This window comes from Cylas formicarius, unplaced genomic scaffold (genome assembly GCF_029955315.1).
Source record: "Cylas formicarius isolate icCylForm1 unplaced genomic scaffold, icCylForm1.1 PGA_scaffold_10__41_contigs__length_53128322, whole genome shotgun sequence".
Taxonomy (NCBI): Eukaryota; Metazoa; Arthropoda; class Insecta; order Coleoptera; family Brentidae; genus Cylas; species Cylas formicarius.
In genome coordinates, this window is record NW_026844214.1 from 6,345,083 (window position 1) to 6,370,454 (window position 25,372).

At 31.6% G+C, this 25,372-nt stretch overlaps 3 protein-coding genes across 7 annotated transcripts; 2 read left to right on the top strand and 1 right to left on the bottom strand.

Annotated features, from left to right (window-relative positions):
* Positions 1-1,224: 1,224 nt before the first annotated feature.
* LOC132708173 (ornithine decarboxylase antizyme 2) lies at positions 1,225-6,717 on the top strand. Its single transcript, XM_060680324.1, has 5 exons — positions 1,225-1,267; positions 1,323-1,334; positions 2,815-2,946; positions 3,646-3,848; positions 5,970-6,717. Exons 1-5 carry the CDS (start codon positions 1,225-1,227, stop codon positions 6,114-6,116), a joined length of 537 nt encoding a protein of 178 aa, XP_060536307.1. The 3' UTR covers positions 6,117-6,717.
* A 2,291-nt stretch (positions 6,718-9,008) lies between these two features.
* On the top strand, positions 9,009-13,870 carry LOC132698618 (E3 ubiquitin-protein ligase RNF113A). The gene is made up of 6 exons (XM_060664813.1): positions 9,009-9,160; positions 9,317-9,543; positions 10,369-10,534; positions 12,854-13,046; positions 13,166-13,279; positions 13,561-13,870. The coding sequence occupies exons 1-6, from the start codon at positions 9,052-9,054 to the stop codon at positions 13,727-13,729; spliced, it is 978 nt and encodes a 325-aa protein (XP_060520796.1). The 5' UTR covers positions 9,009-9,051; the 3' UTR covers positions 13,730-13,870.
* A 196-nt stretch (positions 13,871-14,066) lies between these two features.
* Positions 14,067-25,365, bottom strand: LOC132705781 (probable chitinase 2). Of its 5 annotated transcripts, XM_060676642.1 has the most exons (9): positions 24,072-24,179; positions 23,505-23,939; positions 17,023-17,187; positions 16,735-16,930; positions 16,408-16,504; positions 15,584-15,790; positions 14,878-15,081; positions 14,648-14,815; positions 14,068-14,501 (listed from the first exon to the last, which is right to left on the bottom strand). In XM_060676642.1, exons 2-9 carry the CDS (start codon positions 23,584-23,586, stop codon positions 14,265-14,267), a joined length of 1,356 nt encoding a protein of 451 aa, XP_060532625.1. In that variant the 5' UTR covers positions 23,587-23,939; positions 24,072-24,179; the 3' UTR covers positions 14,068-14,264. The 5 variants fall into 5 exon arrangements, with proteins under 5 accessions (XP_060532634.1, XP_060532625.1, XP_060532654.1 ...); XM_060676651.1 differs by lacking the exons at positions 23,505-23,939; positions 24,072-24,179 and adding an exon at positions 24,929-25,365 and having other exon boundaries at positions 14,067-14,501; XM_060676671.1 differs by lacking the exon at positions 23,505-23,939 and having other exon boundaries at positions 24,174-24,354.
* Between the last annotated feature and the right edge of the window lie 7 nt (positions 25,366-25,372).

A 25,372-nucleotide genomic window follows, 5' to 3' on the forward strand; every position in this document is an offset into this window, starting at 1 on the left:
AACCAATGACCTTGCCCCAAGAACAGACATGGCCGCTGACAGATCGTCAATAAGTATGAATGCGGCATTTTTACTGCAGTAGGGCCCCCATATTATCTAACAACTATATGGTTGTTAGCATAGCAACAAGCATCCCAAACGGTTACATTCGACGGATTCACACTTTTGCGCAAGCTTGCTCTTAAAATCCTGCACAAGGATGAATTCGATCCTCAACACACCGTACAACCGACCGCAAACGGAGTCACTGTATTTACGGCAAAAAGCAATACCCGAACGAATAGAGTGTATAGGGATTGACTTGAGTACACAGAATGAACAAGCCTTACCTACCTAATGTTATCCAATAGTTACAATAGAGTTTCGGCTATGCGAAATTGACGTACCTCGATTTATGGTTAGTTAAGATAGCAGACAACATGCTTACGGCTCCAGTCCGTCAACCCATCAAAACTAACCAAGAATACCAAGGTTCAAACCAATTGTACATTGAAAAATTCAGAATGAGGTAATTGTTTGACTGTGGCCCATGGTTGTTATGTGTTTTCTGTACTCCATTTGTGTAGAAATAAACAAGTATTTGGTTAGTTTTGGTTATTTTCTGTTATTTTGTTGTTGAGTTGATAGAGAATAGAGCATATACGTATTTATACTACTATTTAAAAACTCGGCCCTAATTAATTTGTTAATTTTGTTAAAAAAAACTATGAATTTTGTCTGATGCTTATTGTGTTAATTAACTTTATTGTAGTTTATAATATTCTAATAGTAATCTTTGTACTATCCAAAACGATCGCCTTGATTGCATTTGGAAACCGCAACGTTGAGGCATTCCTCCATAGACGGCGCAACGCTCTATTTAAGGGAGTTTTTAAATTATATTTGGTTATGGTTGCAAACTAATAATAAAATTCTCCCCTGTACAAATTGATCATATACCTAAAGATTTTGTAATATTACAATTATTAACATACGTCATCGACGTCAATCGAACTTCGATTATCGAGGAACCATGCATACATGCAGCCAAGCAATGACCTTGAACGTAGTACGAATTTAAATAATTTATGGTAGATGGCGCACCAAGGTGGAAAACTACAAAAGAAATAAAATCCTTATCTAAGTAACTACGAGTCAGTGTATCCCATGGTTTAATGTTTTATTCGGTGAAGAAAAAGACTTGTACCCTTACGTATTAATTAGCTGTTTTTTTTTCGTTTAATTATGTTTATGAGTGTCACGGAAGCTATTAATTCTGAATCAGGAAGTTCGGACCCAAATAATTCTGAAGAAAATATAGCTATGCCAGCCATTATGAGTAGCAATTCTAATCCGTAAGTATTTCAGACCACTTAAAAAACTTTCTCCATCGTTTTTACTAGCACATGGGTTTGGGACTGCGTTTGTTAAGAATTAACTTAATTTTCATTCATATTAGGTTTCGTACATTTCTAGAAAATGTTTAAAGGAAAGGACAGTCTATTAATAATAATAATCAGTACTGTCATCACTGGCGATAAACTACTGATCCCGTTTTAACATTTAAGTGATAGCAAATTCCAGTAAAATTTTTCAAGGCTTCCATCATTTACCAAACACTATGAACAATATGGATTATAAATTTAATAGTTACAAAATTTAAAATTGGGCAGACTAAATCTATTAGGATTTTAAAATTTAAGAAACAATTTCTTTTGCGGAAGGTGACCTTGTATAGTCGATAAATGATTAATACAGCAGACATTTTTCGCAATAGGTATAGGAAAAATTTTCGTGATTCTATTTGACAAAACTATACTTCATTGCTATCATAACTGCTAATTACAAGATTTTCTTTGCCACCTAAAATTTTTGTTCAGTCGCTAGTGTTACAGAAGTGATTTATGGTAGTAATTAGAAAGTTATAGCTAGGCTCAAGTTCTTTCTTTTTCTTATATCCAAATGGTAATTTAAACATTATATTAGTTAATCGACTTTGGTGTTCAGCAACTGCATTTAACCGGGATCTATTTATTTTGTTCGTTCTTACTTGACGTCCCTTCACGACTCTTTAACATCATTGAATGATCAAAAAAATCCATTGGTAAATACCAGTCAGTCGCTCATCACTATTTTGTTTCTTCCATACCTTTTAATGATTAAACAGCCATTTATTTGTATTTATTATCTAGTATATTTAGTTGTGTGATTTGTTTCAAACTTGACAAAATGATAGTGAATAGATTAATGGTTTTGTTTACGTTTACTAAATATCGTCTCACAAAGATAATCTCTGGACAATAACAGTTAAAACTGATAATTTTTTCTCTCAATTTCTAAATGATTGAATCTAAATTTGAATAAATGTAAACAAAGATAACTGCCAGCATAACTGCGCATTTTTCTTTTGGCAAGGTTACTTGCCTCCTTACCGCATTTTCTTTTAAAATAGAAATTTGTTCAAACAATTTTGCTTTTAATAGTGTATTATGCAACAAGTTTGATAAAAGCTATTTTAGACACGAGTTTCATTTGCCAGGAGCGAGTGCTTAATAAACAAGTGACTGAAGAAATTTTTCAATATATTGCATACTATACTTTTTCTATGACCACTAGTTTTTGGGTACATTTTTGCAAAACAATACGACTACATTAACTGACATGACCGTCAGAATTGACAAAACTTCCGATCGCTTCCAAACCCGTGACCAAAATACCTGAAATGTCCGAACTGATCGTGCATAATTGGGTGTGCAAGTGTAGGAGGTAGAAAAAGAAATTTCATATATAATTGAAAAGTCCAATCCATCCAAAACTATCTTAACTTTGTTCCAGAAATTCGTTGTTCAGCCAGAAGCAGTCGACTACTTCTGCTTCTCCTGAAAATTACTACAACATGTCTCTGGGCGCCGGGCCTCTGTGGTGGTCCTGATGTCGCCCCTGGGGAAGTAGCCAGGGGCATTCGAGGTAATTTTTCCTGTTGTAATATAATTAGACCTAATACTGAGTTAAAGTTTATATATATTATTAAGATCCAAGATCTTATCTAATTTTGTTCTTTGAAATTAAAAGTCTAGACAATGTTTACCGAGTTTGACGGGTTTTGACATTGATCCATTTGAAATTTTGAAGATAACCTATTACGCCATGAATTTTTTGATAAGGGATAACATCGAAACACGCGATATTTAGTTTTTTAGCTCTTGTGAAAGTTTCCATTGTTCAAATTGGAAGTGCAATTACTTATCATATAACGACAAACATTGCAGTTTTGAATGTTCTGTCCTTTTGTGCCATTGTAGAAATCTCTGCATAGTATTAAGTAGTATTACCGCAGCCTGTGGAAGCTTCTTTGAAAAATTAATTCTTATAGAATTTCTGTTTCTATTGTTTGTTATCAAAAATTAATTTAAAAAAAGTCTGTTCTAAAATTTCCTTTAAAAAGTTTGTAGACAGTCATTTGTTTTAAATTTAACGTTATTATAGTTGTTTCATCAACACAAAAATAGATAACTTCAATTTTTGTTGTGAGTTTATTTATCAATAAATGAGAATATGTTCAAACTTTTCATTAAAAACTTTGAAAGAAAAAATAAAATCCAAGTCATTCATACAGGCTTATTGTTAATTCTAACTACACAAATAGATTTAATTTTTATAACTTAGGGGATCAGTCGGCCCCACCACTCCGCCTGACTTTTCGCACGGGCTCTGGAGGAAGGCTATCGCAGTCTTGGGACGCTGTACTGAGAGGCCAAACATTGTATGTTACACCACCACCGCATTTGCTGCTCGAGGGTAGTCGCGAAGCATTCATTTCCTTGCTTGAAGCAGCAGAAGATCAACTGAAATGTAAATACGTCATTGTCGTAAGTACCGAATTTGAATTATAGATAATTAAAAATTAAAAGGATTTAAATATTTGAAGGTATTTCCCATATATATTTTAAGGTGTCGTTCTGTGTATTACCATTTAACCGGGATTAAAAATGTCTTCAGTTCAATTAAGTCGCGGTCGACCATTTTACTTTTAGTTCATGCAGTTCATTTGGCACACTAACATTTAAAGGATGGGCATATTTATCTTCTCTCTTCAAATTGTTTGGTCTGAAGCGGAATGGTGAATAGTTGGTTAGGTTAGTTGATAGTGTTGTTAGTAATTTAGATTAAATTTGTACTATATGCCATATATTGGTATACATTAAGTGAACAGTTATGGGGAGAATGAATCATGATGTGTAGTTTGTCATATTTTGAATTCTTGAACACCGCAGATAATAAAAAAGAAGTTGGCTTGGACTTTAGTTTCAGTTCTTGTCAAATTAAATTAGTCTGCTTGAATTTTTAAAGAAATCGCATTTTGCTACTGAAGTGAGGATAAATTTAATTTGATTTTTTTTATTTATTGTTTCAAAAATGACATATGACATCAGTAAAATTGCAATTGCAAATCTGCAATTTTCAATTTTCTCGAATATCTTGTTAACTAAAAGTTTATAGAATATTGTTAATAACTGAAATTTCGTATGTCCCAATTTAATGATCTTCTTATCTTATAGTCTTTGAGAAAGAACCAAGCAAACAAAAAAACAGGATTAATCTTTAATAGTAAGTTCACCCAAATCCTAGGTTTTATTTTGACCAATGCAACATTAGGCAATTAAACCAGTTTACAACAAATTTTCAATATTATATTTTCACAAATGCTACCAACTGAGAGCACCACAATACCCAAGACAAGCCGCGTTGACAGGACTAACGTCCAACGACCAAGGGAGCCATCCTCGACATCCAAATCTTAGGTGAAGCCGGTGGAACCAGCTTGTCCAACTGCAGCAGACTTTTAGCAATTGGTGTCTAAGGAACCATAAAGCTGTGATGGAACAGCAAACTCAACTGAAAAAAACTAGTTGTGAATTTTGTAAATCCAATTTTACAGTTTACATTTAATTTATTGATACCCGATAAGTGTTAGGGTTTCACTTTTTTTCCCTAAAATTTGCCGTTTGTTAAAAAATAGGCCTCTAAAATCTCTAAAAAATTATTTTTATACTTTTTGCATGATCTGAATTACCCCATCATATAATAATTCTAAACAGTAACTGAGAACACTGAGTAAGCTGTAAAGGTTTAATGCACAAATGTCCATCTAAAAGAGGCCACATAAGCCCTTCATAAAATTAAAAAACATATTTATTATCTATGGTTTAATACAATCTTTGATATTCTAATTCGTGTATTTTGGTTTAGAGACGTAATGTTTGTATGGGTATGCAGAACTAGACGCGTACTTTTTGTGAATGTTCCCTTAGTTTTTGTTCTATAAAATTTACAAATTTTGTGTTGTAGTTCAAAACGTAACTTTTTATATATAATAATTTTTAAATTCTTTGTTACGTTGATTGAAAGCAATATAAACTTCGCATCAAAATTAACGCAGCACTAAAATTTGGGTCAAATTCAAAATTAATTTTCTCTCGAACTGCTTATTCTATTTACATATTTTTTTAATAGTAGCTCAGATATTCAGAAGCGATGTTATGCAAAATATTTTTATTTAAATTCAAGTTTGAATGACATACAGTGTGTTTAAATTAAAACCTGTTTAGTATTCTATTTTTGTTACCTTCTGTGGGAATTCCTGTCAGCACTATTAGGTATCACAGTTCCAAAGCGTGAATGTTGTTTAATATTTATTTATTTATTTTTCAATTTTTTTTTGCAATAATCTGCAATTTTAACGCTTCGCATTTGATTTCATATTTCATTCAATAACTCGGTTGAAAAAGTGAATAAAAAGCAAGATACTGAAAAAAGGTGTGGCTCTGCATTGAATTAGACAGTCACCTAATAGTGTTGACGTTAATTGCCACAGAATATGACAAACTTTGGTATGAAACTGTTTTTTAAAATTTCACTATAACGTGACAGTTGTAAGTTATCAGGTATTGGTTAATACTATTTTGAAATTTATGTTTAAATGTTTTTAGGTATTTTCAAGTGACCAGCCTGAACGTGCTACTTTGGTGCGTACTTTCATGTTTCTTGGCTTCTCAGTCCTCTCACCAAATTCGCCACTGTTACCTGCTCAGCTTGCCGCAGGCAACATCTGTATGCTCTATAACATCGAAGAGTAGTCCATCCCCAGAGTCCAGTCTCGGATATTCCTTCTTCATCTATTTTGGTAGTTTAAGGTTTATATAGAGTAATAAATGCAATTTTAAATTGATCTTTTATAATTGTTGTGGATTTTATAGAAGTTTGTTTAGAGATCTTGCGAAATACTGTAGAGGTAATCTTATCCTTATTATCCAAACATTGGTGGCTTTTTTTCTGAAGTCCACTGCAAGTTTAAATTTAAAAAATATATTATCTATGCTCATATATAGTTTAGTTTATATTTAGGTAGGTTTGTTTTTGTGTGCTACAGGGATTTCTAGATGAAGAAGGAACCAAAATTGTTTATTGAGAATTTAACAATTAGTGCGAAACTATCCTATCAATGCCCCTTAAATATATTATAAAGAAAAAATTTAAAATATATACTTAACAATTAATAATGGTTTCCTCACATTTAGTTTTGCGTTATTCAGTATGCCCTTGCTTAGAGACCATTATTTTTTGTTTTTTATTTGCGGTGCTTTCAGTTTCAGTAAATATTCATTCCGTATTGTATGTTATTTCAGAATATTATTCTAGTGTATACATTTATGTTGAATAAATTACTAGTTAAGTATCTCCCTGTCTTTTAGCCTTTCTCCAAAAAATTATTTTTTCATATGCTTGGTATTCCTAATTCACTTATTATTAAAACTGATTTTATTTAGATTTGCAGTCAGCAAACGCTTCCACAGTATATTTTATTTATGCGACCCTGCATTTGATTTTTGTCTTTATTGATACCGCGACGCCTCATCAATTTTTAAATTTTAATAGTTTTATTATTTCCTTAATATACACGGTCTCTATATCTCTGGTATATATGTTGAGAATTCAAATTCAGTCCAAATCTGACGTTTTTGTAGCAAAAAATCCGAATCTGTAATAAAAAATGCCCCGTCCCCCATTGATGAGGAAATGCTGTTTAGAAAGAATATGGCGCCAAGTGCAGGTTTGTGGGTAAGATGTAGAGGTCAATAATCGTAAACCTAAAGTGCAATGCGAAAATTCTCGCTGGCTATGATGTAGGTGAAGTCCTGTATTGGCGCGTTTAGTATGTAAATGCATGGAAATAATCTGAAACTGACCCAAGTTTTCATGGACTTTGAGTATTTTGAGTAGCTAATATAGCAATTTGTTTGGATAATCACTCCTTACTTTCATTTAAGGTCAACATTAAATAGTTTTAGTACTTATTTAATAATTATTGGGAAGTAGGGTAGGGTAGGGTAAAAATAATACTATTGCAATCAAGTTTGGCTTATATGTATTATATTGAAATACATATATTAATTAAATATTGTTACACATAAATACATAAAACTAGCGAACAAAACGATTTACTTATAAAACTTTGTTTTACAGCATTGTACCATTTTAAATATACAAAAATCAACAAATACTTATAAACTAGAAATCCCTATTTTTGGATATATTAAAGAACATATTAAAAAAAATATATATGTTAGGCATACATAACAACTATTTATAGATGGTAGGTAAATGCTAATGTGTATTTATATGTACCCTCGTATGTAGGTAATATAAAAAATACATATTACTATATATACTTAAATCTTTATTTTACAATTTTACCATACTTTCTAATTTTTTTTTCTGCGGGTATCATAATTTATTATTTGGGGTTCGGAGATGGATTTTTCCCTAGAATTTAACTTGTGGCATTCAATGTTGTTGCTAAAAGCTCAGACAATACCTGCTGAGCTGGCATTTTTGAAATGCAGTCTTTTTGATCTAGATAATCCTGCTTGTGTTGGTGGCTTCTGGTTAAATAATAATATGGTGGGAACAGCACTTTTTTTTTTAATCTTTTTTAAAGGCAAACCTAAAATTTAAATTTTGTGGTAAATTTAATATGTTACTCAAGACAAAAAAAAACATAATAACTCATTTTTAAGTCTCTTTCGTAATCATTTTCAATAAAATGAACTGAGCAGACAAAGCTTTTATCTGGACTAAGTTTGTCCTCTCTTCTACATCAAACTATCCAATCGTTCCGAATAGTTCGGGATATTAGATCTTTCCCTTTGGGAAAGTGATGAAAACTACATTTTCGAGAACTTGCTTTTTCATCAAAAGAGTTGTTATTGCACCCATACATGGCACATCTCGTTCCAGGCATACCTAACTATTTTTTGATGTAACTTATCCCACTGAAAAAGGTAAAAGAAATGTATTTCTTACCTCTACCTATATTATGTGTAATATTTTGAACTTACCTCAACTAATAACATGGGTAATAAGCAGCACGAACACAAAACTTTTAAGTCTTTATGTAAGGTTAAAAATACTGTTTTTCTCAGTTCTCGCCACTCAAGCACATACAATTTTAAAGTATTTGTTAAAGCTTAAAAACATTGTTTTGTCCAAGTTTTTTTTTCACAGAAATACAATTAACAAAAATGTAAGCGCACTACTCACTAGTTTAAATTATTTTAATTGTTCAAAGAACACAAAATACAACGGTTTAATAAAAGCCTTCAAATGCATTGACAGAATACACAAAAACCGTTGGACTTCGCTTACGTCACAAGCGACCACGTGCGATCGATAAATATGGCGAACGTATGTCTTATGGGATTGGGCAAACCTATTAGGTTTACGATTCTTGTGTAGAGGTTTGCGAGGAAATTCGAAAATATTAATGCCGCCTGCGGCGCATAAATTTTTATTGTGGTAGGGCTACTTTACTATCTAGTAGCTATTTGGTTTGAAATTTCCAATAAAGTGATGATGTCGTTAATAAGCGAGTGTCTAAGCTAAGCAAATGAAAAGAGATGAAGATATAGTTGTGTCCACAGAACACAACAATTTGTCTGTGCTTCGATCTAACTAAAGTGTCTTAGGTGCAATTATTTTTGGTTATGTTTATATTATCTGGGAATAAGTGAGATGGCTGAAGATTCAAAAACCGTCCAAGGAGAAAGCTGCAATTTCATTTTTAAAAAACGCTTGATTAAAGGCAGGGGCTCCAGAAGAAGACAGTCTAGTTCTGAAGATGGTTGGTTGAATTAATAAAAATTATGTACTCACATTAAAACAAAATTCATTACTTACATGAATATATCCAAAAAAAATCCATTTAATTCAAGTTCTTGTTGCAAGAAGCACAAACATAATATGGTTTGTACAAAAAAGTTTTGTTTTGTCCTTTTAGATAATGACAAAAACCAGAATGAAAGTGCAGAGCAATCTGTAGTGGTGAAACCAAGGAAAAGAAAAATTAAAGAAAATCCAAATAAGCTAAGCACTAGCAAGTTACAAAAAAAACAATCTGAAGATAATGAAGACAGTTCATCAGAGGATGATGTACTAGTTAGCTACAAATCAACACGGTCAGCCGTTCCAGAAGGTCCTCAGGATCAAGGAGCTACAGCTATTTTGGTAACTGTTTTTTTACTATTGTGCCAAAAAAAAAACAAGTCCATTGCACAAAAAAAAATCTAAGATAAAAAGGCAGGTATAAACCTCATTTGTAAGACTTTGCAGATGATTTTCGTATTTTAACTGAAATATGTCTTTTGTCCAGTGTTAATTTCAGTTTGTTTTTGTTTTTATTAAATCACCTGCAGCGAATTAATTTCATTAATTTCATTCTGAGTTAAGCTGGATACATTTCTATAACTACCACCCTTCTACTATGTCTCAACAAACCAAATTTTGTTTATAGATTACATGGGTCTAGGTTGTCTTGTTTTCATAATACAGAATTGCAATCATGGAAACAAGACAATTTTGTTCATTTGTTGAGATTTATTGATCAATTTATAATTCTACAAAGAAAATTTACTTTGTATGTTAGGTTCTATCCATAGAATGATCAAGAAATTAATTCCGCGCTTGGAACCAACAAAAAATGGGGGATTTCTATGCGCTTTACGACAAATTGTATTTTTCGAGATTTTTGCAATTGTCTCTGTATTATTATATATTCTAAAATTATAACAACAAAAAAGTTTTCATATGCCACTTAGCTTTTGTTATTATTACTAAAATCCATTTTTCGAATACACTCGTATTGATAAACTTACTTTGTGCTCCAATATTCGTGGGACGCGATATATCCTTAAATTTTGATTGTATTATCAGTTCAGATTGGTAAGTTGACTGATTTTTATTCATTGGCAGAGGTTCCTCTAACGATAACATAAAAAAAACACCGAAAAAATATGTGTTTATTTAATATGTCAATACAGTGTCTCTTTAAAGGAAATTGAAACTCAAAAGGATAGAGATGCCCAAGCAATTTTCGAAAAACGACTTCAAGTTAATAAAGATTTGGAAGGAAAACAGGATGACAAAATTTACAGAGGAATTAATAATTACATGCAGTATTACAAACCGAAAGATACTGCTGCTGGAAATGCTAGTTCTGGTAAGACTGTTTTTTCCAAAAAAGGCTCTATCAAACGGTTTTTCTCTTCACAAAAGGTTAAACCAAAAGGTATCCAGCGCAGGCAGGTGAATTTATGAGCAAAATGGTTGCAATTATCATATTATTTAATCTATCTATAATATTTTTTTCCGAAAACAAGTTAAATACATGAATATCTGGAACATAATTTATAACAATATACCACAGGCTAAAGTTAAAATGACATTTGAAAACATAGTCTTTAAATCAGGCAATACTTATAGTTTGGGAGCCAGTTGCCATTTTTGGGCTGTTATGGTATGTTATGGTAGCAGTGTGGGTGTGTCCACAGAGGCCACTCCACATATACCAGGTAACCAATTAAGAGCATTCAACGCTATCTCAAAAAGCAATTGTCGTAAAAAGTTGAAGTGAAAAAATTTATAATTAAAGCCTCCATGAGAAAATGCTGAAAATTAACTTTATATTTCTACGTAATCGTTTTTGAATTCTAAATCCTGGTTTTGGAGAGATTGCTAATATGAACGCCGTTTTAAAGCTGGGATAAATTCGATCTTTTTTAAGGCTGAAGATTTTGGAAAATAAATGCCAATTTCAGAATCATTTAAAACCGCATTTCGATAGCTCACTACTAACCTATAAATTAGTAAGACATACAAACTCGAAATAATATTTTGAGTATACCTGCAATTATCGTCCATCCCGTGGATTCCCACAGAAACAGTTACGTTTTTAATGTTTTAAAAATAAATATAAAACATATTGAACACTTGTCCAAATAAAAACTAGTTTTTTACAAAATGAGGCCACCAAAGTGCACCAATGTGATTTTCTGCTGTTATAATTTTCGCCCTTGTGTTGTCCAAAGCACACTTTGATTTTAAAAATATCATATTTCATTGTATGTGGATGAGGGTGTATATTTTAACGATCTGGATTATAGGATTATTTCTGAACACGGGATATAAAATTTTACGCCCCCTGTCGGTCATTCTAGAAATTTAAAAATAATTTCCAGCATTTTTTATTGGCCACTTTTTTCATAAGTTTTTTTATCCCAAGTCTTTATGACAATTACTTTTCGAGATGGGGGCCCTTGCGAAAAATAAATATGTAGACATCAAAATTTAAATAATAATATTTACACGTCAAAATATAAATAGTATTATTTACACGGCAAATTATAACACTACGAGACTTCCCCTGGGGTTTGATGCGCAAGAACTTCAAACGTTAGGATCAAAAGTGTATGTATGTCAAACCTAGTGAGTTTTTATGTATATTTGGCAAGAACTGACGACATTATAGCATCCTCTACAATATAGTATGTGAAAAAATAGAACGTAATCATAATCTCGAAAAAACCCCCAATCCAAGTTTTCATGTAGATATTTCAAAACTACTTGAGACATAGAGAAATAACAATTTCGGGAACTAAACTTGAGCACCCTTATATCACACTAATGAGCGACACTACGTAGGTATATTTGGAATTATTTTAACTAGTTTAATCTAGGATTGCTTTTTGGCGGACTCCCTTTAATACAATATAATTAAAATATAAAAGTATCAGCTTTCTTTCTTACTGTTGTGGCGAGCAATCCAAAATACGTTTTATGATTCATGTTAGACAACTAGGCAGGGTATAAAAAAGAAAAAGTGTTAGTTGTTCCTAAATTGTTACCTTTGACTTTATAAGGTACTTGTAGATTCAGAACAAGAAAGAATACCGCAACATTTTGTTCAGTGTTCAGTTATTGCATGACAGACAGAAAATGCAAATGGATGGGAGTATTATAATTATTGTAGAGTATTGATTTGCGATATCGATCTGTAGATTTGCTGATGTGATGAATTGAATATTAAATGAAATATCTATTTCCACGCAGGTATTTAATTTAAACAAATTAATGTATTACTAGTACAACCAATATGTGGCACCTATTTCGATAAAATCATGATGCAATAAAAAAAACAACAATAATTCAAATTCAAATGAATCTGAATCGATAGTTCGAATTGTTCGGATTCAGTGATTATTTCCTCTAATGGTTTATAGCTTGCAGTTGGCAACAAAAAGTATTGAAATGAACGATTGAAAAGTTTCCTTTTTGAAATTGGTTACTGATTGATTCGGTTCTCGTAAAATTAACGATTGACACAACACTATTAGTCAATAAACTGCAGAAGAATTTTTGCTGTGTAACAGTGAGGAAATCAGTATAACCTTACAGCACTAGCTGTTGGTGTCTGAAAAAAAAAATAGTGAACTAGAGTATATTATTGTTGATTATTCAATACTATCTTTTTTTTTTCAAGGTCTTGTAAGAAAAGGTCCAATAAGAGCACCAGAAAATCTTCGTGCTACGGTGAGATGGGATTATCAACCTGATATATGTAAAGACTACAAGGAAACTGGCTTTTGTGGTTTTGGAGATAGCTGTAAATTTCTTCACGACCGAAGTGATTACAAGCATGGTTGGCAATTAGAAAGAGAATGGCAGGAAGGAAGGTAGAGTTAAGAGTTTAAAAATTTTAAATCATTATTTAATACTACTTTAAAGCAAAATTCGGGAATCTTAAATGTCTTAATTCAAGTCTAGTTTTCTATTGATCTTCAGCGATTTACAGATATGGAGAGGACAGTGACGATGACAAAAAATATGAAATTTCTTCCACTGATGAAGAATTACCTACAGAATGTCCTATTTGTAAAGGAGAATTTGTTGACCCAGTTGTTTCCAAGTAAGTCTTTGAGTAATTTCAAAGTAATTTAAAAAATACAGTAATAATTGAGAAGCTACAACAGTCTGGAAATGTTATTTTTTGTAAATGTTATCAAAATGTGGCCTTTTTTACTTTGCTTGTGTGGCTAATTGCCTGACACATGAGAAAAAACATTGCTGACGTGTGCTAAACATAATGCTCGGGGTGAGCAACCGCGGTTTTGGATTGAAATGTAATAAAATTTTATTGTAATTGTGGAAAAAATTATTGAATCCCTACATCCATATACTGTTTTTCAGGTGCAACCACTACTTTTGCGAGAAATGTGCATTAGAAAGATATAAGAAAACTATCAAATGTTTTGTCTGCAATGCGCAGATTACCACTTTTAATCCCGGAAGAAAACTGTCTGCAAAGCTGAACAAAGTAGATGGCATCAAAAAGGAGAGCAGTAGTGAAAGTGAATAATGATAGTAAATGTACTTACAATTTGATAAAATCCTCAAATGTATTTCTTCAAGAAACAGGTAATTTTATCAGTATGTATCATTTATCTGTGTAAAATACAGTAAAACAGGGAAATAAATGTTTAGCTGTTTTGGCCTTCAATTTGAGTTTGATTAGGGTGCATCCATACCATCATTTCACCATCTGCATCTTTTTAATTCATAGTTATAAACTAACTTTTTCTCAGAAATAATCTTGCAGCCTGAAATATTCTCTACAATTCTTAATTAATAGATAATAACTTTTCAAAGCCCATTCGCTCAAAACGTCTGCACAAAATTGTATAAGCTGTACAAAATAAAATTGACGGTTTCATTTTCAGAACACAAATTTTACTAGATTTTTATATAAAAAGGAATTTCTTATACGGCATAACTCAGTACTAAAAATATTTACACAGGTATATTACTATGTTGTCTTCAATTTAGATCTACATAGAAAACGTCATAAATGCTAAATCCTAATTGAATCAATATCTTCAATTAAACACAAATTATTATACATACTGTCGAACAATCAACGCACTAACCAAAACCATTAAAATTGAACTCATGGATTCCTTACAACACCCACCGATTCCATTCAATTTGTCTTGAATGACACTGTTTTTGATATCTTCCAATGTGATTTCAATCGCCTTATTCAGAGCTCTTAACAAGGGAAAGTTTGTGAAAGTCTCCTCCTCAGAATCAATGCAGTCACCTTGAAAGTCGTCTGTATCTACTGACCAGACCTAAAATAGTTTTTAATTCCAGTTAAATGTTCAGCACTTCATTGTCATAATATTTAGCCAGAAAGTGTGATTATTGCTTTTTGCAATAAATCCTAAACTCTTAATCTAAATCAGCTGGAATTCCCATTGTAATATTTAAAAATTACCATAATTCCGGCTAATTTCTTCTCTATGGCAAATCTAACTTTCTCTGCTATTGATCTCTCGTCATCGTAAGTAATAACTTGAGTTTTTCGTACTGCAAAGGGGGTACTACTCTCGGAATCCCAGTACATTGTCCAAGGATGGGTTTTATTTTTTAATTCTAAACAAATCTAAAAAATTATTAATGTTATCGTAAACTATAGTTCGATACAAGTTGTGCTTAGATGTATACCTCGTTATATCCCATGAATCCACTTTCTCTCGTCAGCGGACCTTGAAAACCCATATTTGTTGAAATTATACCCAATTTAAGTTTTCTTTTTGACGTTTCATCGACTGGCTCTGGCAAAACAAATGTTCTTCCATACAAAGGTACTCCCAATACCAATTTACTAGGGGGGGCACCCAGTTTAAGCATATAGTTTAAGGTATACTCCTGAAAATAATTTTGTGATAATTATAACTTTCCATAATCTTTTATTGTTTAAATTTATAAGTTTATAAATAACATCAGATTTCAGAGATGGCGCACAAGACCGATTTCTGTTTTCTGATTCTCAATATAAAAATTTCATGTAAGTGTTCTTGGGAAGATCTACCATTTACGGCTATCATAAAAATAATTCTTCAATCCCAAAACGTGAATGAAACCTGGTAGCGTTTAGTAAGGTTTGGAGGTATTTCTTATAAAGTTTTTATCTAGGACTATTCTCTAGAAAGATACATATACATACACATATATACATACACATATATACATACACATATATACATACACATATATACATACACATATATACATACACATACATACATACATATACAGATACAAAAACTATTTTTAATTCTTCTACATATTTTAAAAACAAGTTAGAGACGAAAAACTAATTAGGCACATGATTTACAGGATTAACACAAATGTCCACAAGCTTACTTACAATATTAAGTACATCAGAACTTCGTAATGGGGCATTAGCACCGGTCTTTTTATCCCAAGCCCCGTGGTAATCATAACACATCATATGAATGAAGTCGAGGTATACCGAAAGTCCTTCAACATCATAACCGACATCTATAGTGTCCTTTCCCGCTCCAAACGCTGCTGTCAATAACAAATTGTTTTTTCTAAATGCTGCCTTAAGTTCCTACAACAATAATCTAATAATAATAATTATAATAATATCTTTATCATTCCACGTATTTGGAATACAATCAGTGTGTTATGGATTTCGTCAAGTAGGTCAAAATTAATTACACAATAGATCCTGCAAGTGAGGTAGAAAAATTCGTTAGAAATTTATAAAATAAAGATATGATAGAGCACAATAATACAGTGATAACAAACTTTAATAAATTTCTGATCCTTTAACAGGTTTTGTAACAATATAGTTTGCTGTTATAACTATTATTTTTTTGTCGGATAGAAGTAAATTTACTAATATCGCGGTCGGAATAGTAACATTGCCGCAACAACTGGAATAAACCCAAAACAAAGAGTTCACTTTGAGTCCGACCCTGAAACCTATACCCACGCCACTGATTTGGAGTGGTCAATTTGCTACCTGCGACAATATTCGAAATTGAACACTAGCTTTTATAATAAGAACGATGATAATTGTAAAGAAGATACAATAGCATGTCAAAGAGTTACAAAATATTTTGCTGTTACAAAAAGACAAATGTTAAATAGGAAAAAATGTTTAAAAATTGTTGTTTGTAGTATTGAACTCGTTTTGCTTGGTAATATTAATATTAATCATACCTTAGTCAACAACAAAAAGTTTAATTTATCTTCTGGTATGCCTCCTCTCTTTGATGGAAATTCCCAATCAAGATCAAGACCATCAAACTTGTATTTCCTAAAAGAAATTCCATTATTAAGCAATATGAAACAAACTTGACTTTGAATTTATATTATGTTACTAGCAGAAGTTGTGAAGTCGGATTCGCGTCATACTACCACTTAATGAAATCAGACATTGACATATGATTGACAAACATATCCAAAATTCTCAAATTGTTTTAATGTTGAATGCTTCAGTCACCAAGTCAATTTAAGAACGAAAAAGCTTAGAGTGGCAACACTTACTTTATAAATTCAACTGCACTAGTCACGAATTTCGTTCTCTTTTCTGGATCTGCTGCAAGCTTGGAATAATTAACGGAACCTTCATTCCATCCTCCAATTGCTAAACTGACCTTAAGATGTGGATATCTTAATTTAAGTTTTGTTATTCTTTGATAACCACCTTTGCCGTAATCTTCAGTTAAATCTTGCCACGGATCTACAGAAATCGTTATAAAAATAATTAACTAAACCAAACTCGGCAGACATTTAATGCAAGTTGAAAAAAAAGTTGGTGCAAAGCGTCTCTACCTAAAGCTCTGATTACGCTTTCTTTAGCATTCAATCCTGCGAAGGCGTAGATAATATGAGTGCACAAGGATGGCTCTAGATTTTCTATTGTAAACGATCCCCTCCCCGGCCTGTACACTGCCCAGGTTCCCATATAACATACCACCACTTTTCCGTGAGTGGGACCTAAAAATTAAAACAATTGAGTGTTTATTTGCGTGATTGCTCGAGTGCTATTAAATGTTTCGTATTATGTGACGCGCAAGCCGAATGGGCTGAGTCCGGCTCTGACCTAAAACAAACGTCTTTTCATATCCGTTGACTCCGAGAGGCGGCGCCTGTGATGATGCTCCGATTCCCGAATAGCCCAGCGGCTTACTCGCCACAGTATATTATGCAACACGTTTGATAAACGTCACTTTAGTCACGAATTTTATTTGACACGGGCAAAGCACGAGTGTTTAATATACGAGTAAAGAAGTTTATCAGCTCAATACATACTATACTGTTCTACGATCATTAGTTTTTGGGTACATTTTTGAAAAACAGCACACAAACAGATACGTTTATTAAGTGATATGTGACGCGCCATCGGAAGTATCAAATGTCAAAAAACCTTGAGATCCCAAAACCATCACTGGATAAAATCTAAAAACCATATTATTATTATTATTATTATTATATAAACCATATTTAAAGCAAAGTACCAGCCTACCAGCTGACATCTTAAAGTGACACTTTACGCACGCTTGATAATAATTACGAGGAGAGTAAAGTTGAAATATTTTCTGTTTGCTCCCAATATTATTGTAGTAAAGTGTAAAAATCTTACAGGCCTAAAAATATATCTGGATTTCTATTTCTATGGAAGGGTCGAAAAAGCTTTATTTATGTACAGGCTCGAATCCAGCAAAATATAATTGTTTTTTGAATATGTAGATTCTCTGCTTCCGTTAGGTATAGACATAATTATTACAATTGATTTTGATATATCAGGGTTATCTGCGAGTTTTTACATGCAAATGTAATTGAAAGAGAATTTGTTAGCATTAAATTTAATAAAAACAGAAGGAAACCTTGCTTTTCTGGTACTACATATAAAATTTTATAATCTCGACTTCCTCAAGTTGTGTAGATTGCTTGAAAATACGGTTTGGAATTTTCTGAAAAGTTTTATTTTATTTTATTCGATATTGGATCAGTGTGTTCCTAAAAGTTACCTGTTTAAAAATAATTATCCTATTTGATCCATTAAAGAAGTAAAGAGAAATAAAAAACGAAAAAAACTATTTACATAAACAAAGAAAGAATAATCTTTATAATTTTCAAATTGTAAATGGGTTTAGGCGACTACGCGCGAAAATTAAATGAAAATTTTATAAAAAACCCAGAAAATTTTTGGTAGTCCACTAAACAAAATAAAAAACCATCGGACTCGCAAAGTTTTGACATAGATGGTGAATCTGTAGGGGATGGCCAGAGAATTGGCCTGCATATAAAATACTTATATGGTTCTAAAATATTTTAAATCAATCATTAAAAAAGGTCCTGTGTGATTCAATAGTTTTATCTTCTTTTAACCACGCGGCAGGCCTGTTAGTCATAAACTGAAGGATGTCCGATGACTTAATAAATCGACGGTATCTTCATAAATGCAATCTTTATCACAAAATTATAAGATTGATGTCTCCGCGCTATCTTTTCAAAAAAATCAGCTTTCGCACGGACGTTCATAATTTAAATTTAAAATTTAAAGGCCTGCTGACCCTTCCACGTCACACCTCTGGAATTTTTGAAATATTACATATGACATGGCTAAAACATGATGCATGATGCATTGGATCAGTCTCTTAAATTGGTAAACAATACCTTTTCCACTCACCTGCGTGAAGTATTATTATCATTAAATATTTAAGTAATGTCTACTGTAAACTACCCTCTATTTGCACAGATCGTACTAGGTTTTTTTTCCTTTTATGTGTATTTTTCATGCCTAGCGCTGTTACCTTCTTCTTAGGATAGGTTTAAAAACGGAGGCTCAAAATATCTTATTTTGTTCATCTGAACCGTGTCCTTTTCATTGTATATTAATACGTGAACAAGATTATGATTATTATTATTATTATTATTATTATATGTAAATATCTATCGTTTGCACATTTTCAAAGGTTTTCGAAATAGTTCTATATAATAAAATTTTTCAGCATGTCAAAAATCAACGTTCACCAACAAAAAACATATTGATATTGAGGCAAGAAATTGCAAATGCCTTGGATGCAAATGTACAGATCGATTCAAGGTGGCAGGGTGCCTCATGCATTGTTTTTAAAAAAAACTAGGTGCCTTTAATTTTGACAATGATCTTATTAATACAGTCTTTCCTCTCCGAAAGAAGACAATATGTGGTTTTTAATAATTATGAGTCTTCAATATATGATCAGGAGTTCCGCAGGGTACTACTAATTTGGGTCCCTTGCGGATGATTTTGAATTTTACATTTATCTGCAATTTATGTTTATTACATTTTCAAATAAACAAAATCCAATTGGGATTACACCTCGATTCGAAATTAGCATTCTCAGATCATTTGGGAAAAAAATATTAGCAAAGAAGCATTTCAAATTCTGGGTCAATTGTAAGGAGCTGAGAAATCCCAAGGTAATAAAAAATTTATTTAATTCCTATGTGAGATATGATTTGAAATACTGCAGCTTAATATAATTAATAATGAAAAAATTGAAAGAATCCTAAATAAATTTGTAAGATATCTTTAATTTAAAATGAATGGGATCTATCCAAGTCTTTCATCGTATACAGATTTGATTCGAATACATAGTATGACATCTCTCCGACAAAGGCGTTTATATAAAAGAATAAACGCTCAAATTGATTATGCCTTACTGCTAACTAACAATTTATTTTTTTTCTGTCCCTAGGACATTACATTACAGGCACAACAGAAATTGTTTCTATTTACCTAGAGCCAAAACAAATATAATGTTTTTTTTCCCAATGTGTTGAACGCAATATGTTGTGAACTCTGTTTATAGATATATTGGTTTTTCTACTAATAATATTCATAAGTTTCGTAGAAATTCGAACGCGGTGTTTTTGTCTGGCGTCTTTTTGTTGTATGAGTTCGTCTAGAGAAATAATAGCCTTTAATATCTAGCGCAGTGGTAATACTTTAGATTTATTCTTTTCGTCTTTATTGTTTGTATGTCGCTTGCTTTTGGTAAGTATTGCTTGGGATAACGACATTACTATGGTTTGTTATGCTTGGGGTAATATGATTTTTAAGATTTTTCATCTGTGTCAACTGGTGTCTTGTACTGTTAACCAATAATAAAATAAAATAAATATGTTGGTTAAAATTCAAGAGCAATTATTTGTCTAAATAATAATTTTTAAGAGGATATGCAAAAATTTATAGAGTATTCCATTAAAAAAATAACTTTTATATTTTCACGCTTTTACAGAACACCCCGATAACTGAAAATATTTGTCGTTCGATTTTATGTCACTTTGCCACACCATTGCCCCTCTTATGTAGTAATTTGTTATCAGTGCTTTAAATCAAATTCAATTTTTTTTTATGAATGTCTTTAAACTGCAGGTTACTCCAAACGGATAAACTGTACCTTTTTTCTAAATATACGTTATACATATATTATATTTACCCCAGCTGACACTTATTTCGTTTTTTTTTATTGTATTTTACTTACATCGCTAAAGTCTTTACATCAAAAAGTAATAAACAAATTCGAGCGATTTTTGATATCTGATGACTTAATGACTTTTTAAACTTACTCTAATTTCCTCATCAGGAAATACAATTTTTGATGCTTCATTTGGTTTTTTCATTGGTATTTTTTTTTTAATAAAAATAATCTCTATTTGTCCTTCGGTATTTATATATGGGTTATTGGTTATTCGGTACTCATTTGATACAAATTTAATAAACAATTCTCTTGGTTTTAAAATCGTGTCCCATAACCATATTATTGCGTTCTTAATCACAAAATCTAATGAAACGATCAATCCGTCAAGTATGAAGCGATTAGTTGCAGATCGATCGAAATTAAGAGCTCTCAAAAACATTTTTCTTTTTGCCAACATCTATTTCATTGGTCCGTTGCTTTGATACTTTTACAAATTTCGTTTTTGCGAATGATTTCTAGGAAAAATTTATTGGTTATTTAAGGAGTATCTAATTTGATAAATCAGTGGGACGAAAAGTAGGTTACGTAAAAATAATTATTGTTGCATGGAATTTTATGAAACAGCCACAAGATTACTATTTGTTTACTTACTCATTGATTGGCTTCCAGTTTAAAAAGATCTTTTTCTATGCTTTTAGTGTAATAATATAAAAAATATAACATATACTTAACAATAAAACAAGCTGAAGTTAGTATATGTTCGACATTTTTTATTTCAATGTCAATATTAAGAATAAAAGATGAAACTGTACCATTCAATGTTTTAACTTATTATGTAAAAGGAAGAATAGAAAAAATATTCAGTTAAAGAATAAACAACCATTCAAATCGTTATTTCTATAATTCACTATATTTGGGATTTAAAACTTAGGAACTTCGTTATTTTTTTTTTGTTCTATTGGAAAAACGCAAGCCAAAATTTCAAGGATATATATTTTTTGCTTTCAATGTCACCGTTTTCAAATATTTTAATTTTTATTTAGTATTAGTTTTAAAATTGGAACCGAAATCTCTGCAAACTGCAAAAACAAAAACTTAAATCAAAACTACATAAACGCTTTTTAATTTTTTATAGAAGTTCCACAGGCTACTGTAATACTTTTTAAAAAACTTCTGGATTCCCCCTGCGTCGGAGTTTCAGTCAAGCTCTGAAGACGCCAACAGGATGATTGGCGAAATATTAGCTAGTTTGACTACTGTAGAAAAACTTGAGAGATTTTTGGATCAATGGTTGATCTGGTTTCGACGTTATATTTCTTGAGAACTTGTGATACGTGATAAGTGATGTTTTGAATATAAGGAAGGACAACAGTGGCAAGTGTGTGGTTGCTTTCGGACTCATTGTCCCTGAAGGTTAGGGTGATGTGTATTTTGCGGTGGAACGCTTAATATCTCTAATGAGATACATACGATGTTGGTGTTTTAACAAATACCTCTACTCGGTGCTTAAAGCTGTGGCTTCAAGAAAATTAAATTTGAGTAAGTTGCAGTCAAATATTATTAACATACATATATAAATAGATTACTTATCTGTATACTAAGAATATGATTTTTAAGTTTTTTTAACAAATAAACTCAATCTATCTGCAGATTTTGCACCTCCTGGTAAATTATTAAATGTTTTTTATACACCAACAACAGGATTTTGCAATTCTATATTGGTTCTTGTGTTAATCCGATATAGACTGTTAATAATTATTGATACATTAGGTTTTTGTTTCTTTATTTAGCACTTTGAATATTAATTTACATTGTTCTATTTGCAGAAGTAAATTTAACTTAAAGATGTTTAGTTTGTAACAATTGCATCCTGTGGAAAGTTGGTAGATACATAAAGCGAGACATAAAAAAAGCATTGCAGCATTCATTTTTTTTTAGATAAATAACGTCTACAATTTTATTATCTATAGTATTTACCTACCTAATTTGTCATCAAAAGTTGACCCTAAATATGTAATATTATTTACTTGCTCTAGAGGTGCATTATTAATATTTGTCTGTACGATTTGTATTTGTTTATTTTTTTGCCTAAGTACCATAAAAACTAGATACATAACGCGAGACATAAAAAAAACATTGCAGCATTCATTTTTTTAGATAAATAACGTCTACAATTTTATTATCTAGAGGATTTACCTACCTAATTTGTCATCAAAAATTGACCCTAAATATCTAATATTATTTACTTGCTCTAGAGGTGTATTATTCATATTTATCTTTACGTTTTGTATTTGTGTATTTTTTTGCTTAAGTACCATAAATTTTCTTTTATTTCTATTAATTTTTAATCTATTACCTTAAAACCAGGAGACGTATTTTCTGTTGACCTGTGTAGGCTAAATCAGTATCCAGAAGTTTTATAAAAAGCAAAACGCTTTTGCTTAATTTTTGAATTAAGCAATGTCTGACTAAAAATTAATAAGTTTTAATATCTCCAAAACTAAAGTTATTGCATAATGTCTATTACGGTTATATGAATTGAAAATTCACAAATAATGCCCCCAGTTCCCCGCAGTGGAATTATGGTTTACAGTATAAAGGATTTCCATGGAGTTGTAAGTTTAAAAAGATTTACGGGGTGCACTCTTCCCTCTGCACTTTATGCCTCGAAATTTAAGTAACATTGGTTAAGGACATTGGTTTTTGAAAAGTGCAGGTTGATGTCGAGGAGGTTTTTTACCATTCATAATTACTTAATTAAACATCTATTTTGATATCAAAAATAAAACGCCGGCTTACTTAAAAGTGTGTACTGTTCCGACCTTGTATATTATTTCTTACCTGTACTTTGCGAATCCACTATATTTCCGCAGAGAACCACACTAACTACCGTCGACCAGCATAAATACAATCTCAGAAACATTCTACGACACCAAGTTCCAGTCTTTTTATTGTTGTTAATTCAGATATCTACACTTTGGCATATAAATTTGGAAGAATACCGACGGCAATATTGGTTTGTATCCTTTTCGTTCAACTTAGACAATGAGCAAAAGAAACAAAACCAGTCCCGCTGCAAAGAGGGGCGATATTCGAAGTTTGAAGACCTTTCACTTTTCGGACTAGGTCATTTAATATACACAATTCATGCGAATAGTTCTGGCAGTAAAAGAATATCGGGCGATTCCAATGAGACAAGCTTTCATTTGTCGGAGTCTTGCAAGTGTAGGAATAGCCTCTTTTACATTGTGTGATAAAGGTACAAACATTATAGACCTGCAATTATTCAAAGAGAGTGTTCAATGTGGGTTAAAAAAAAAAATAAAAAAATTAAAATACTTTAAAAATTGTTTTTACAATGAATTTGAGAAATTTGTACGTGCATTTGTTCAGTCTAATGCAACTTACCTTACTAGTTATGGCTAAGTTCATGTTAATATTCGAATTGAAAACTTAAATTAAAATTAATAAATTAAATTAAATCACATTGTTATTAAATTTATCACCCACTTAATTTATTCACAGCTAATTTATCACTTCCAGAATGTCATAGTCAACACTAAACAACCAGGTGTCAACAAGCCTCTTAATTTTTGTATATTCCCCATTTCGCAAATACACTGGAAGGGCGTTACATATTCTAGGGGCTAGAAAGCTCCTCTGCACTGAAGTAAATTTTACCATTGGCACTGGCATGGTTTGAGACGAATCTGGTTTTTACTGAATGGCTGATTGTTTCTTTACGAATTTTGTTAAGACTTAATAGACTGATGACTGTTTTAATGTAGATTTTGTTGATACTTAGTACTTTCGGTTCAGTAAACAACTCTTTAGAAAGATATAATTTCTTTTTGAATAATTTTATTTTCAAAACACACTTCTGCCTAATTGCTAGCGGTTGAAGAGCCTTATCCGCTGCAGCACCCCAAACACATATAACATAAGACAAAATTGATTCTACTAAAGATTGATATATTCTAATAAGGGAACTCTTTGACAAACCCTGACGTAATATAAAAAGACTGCATTTACAAATTCGTGTCATAGCCATAATTAAAATTATAAATTTTTATTCTTTGCAAGTCTGGATCACCAGCCTTCGTCATGGAATAACTAAAGAATTGGGTTTTCTCTAAATTAAGTGACAGCAGGCTATAATCTAGCCATTTTTTTACCAGACTTATAAATTTTTCAGTCTTTGCGACAGTTTCTGGCCAAGTGTTTTCAACATAATCAATGCCGCATTTCCGCATAGCAGACCATACCTTCCTTCGGTAAATTAGAAAATATTCCATTCATATATAATGTAAACAAGATTGGCCCCAGAACCGTGCCCTGCGGCATACCATACTCTACCGGAAGAGAGCAACTCAGGATGTCGCCTAGTTTAACCTTTTGCACTCTACTCTGTAGGTATGATTTAATTAGGATTTTTATTAGCTCTCTAATATGCTAGCGAATTTCTTACCTGTGAAAACTGAGCTTAGGATGACCATTACAATTTATTCCATTCAAAGAGCCTAATATTTTGACTGTTTTTGATATTTATCATATTAACTTTTGCTTATACGATTTTTGCTTAAAACAGTCAAATGCAACTGGGCTACGTGATTCAAATATCCTTAAAAAGATTAAATCTAATTTAACTTGTAAAAACTATAATTCAATGTGAGTGGACCAAGTAATGTACTTTAGGGATCAATAAAATA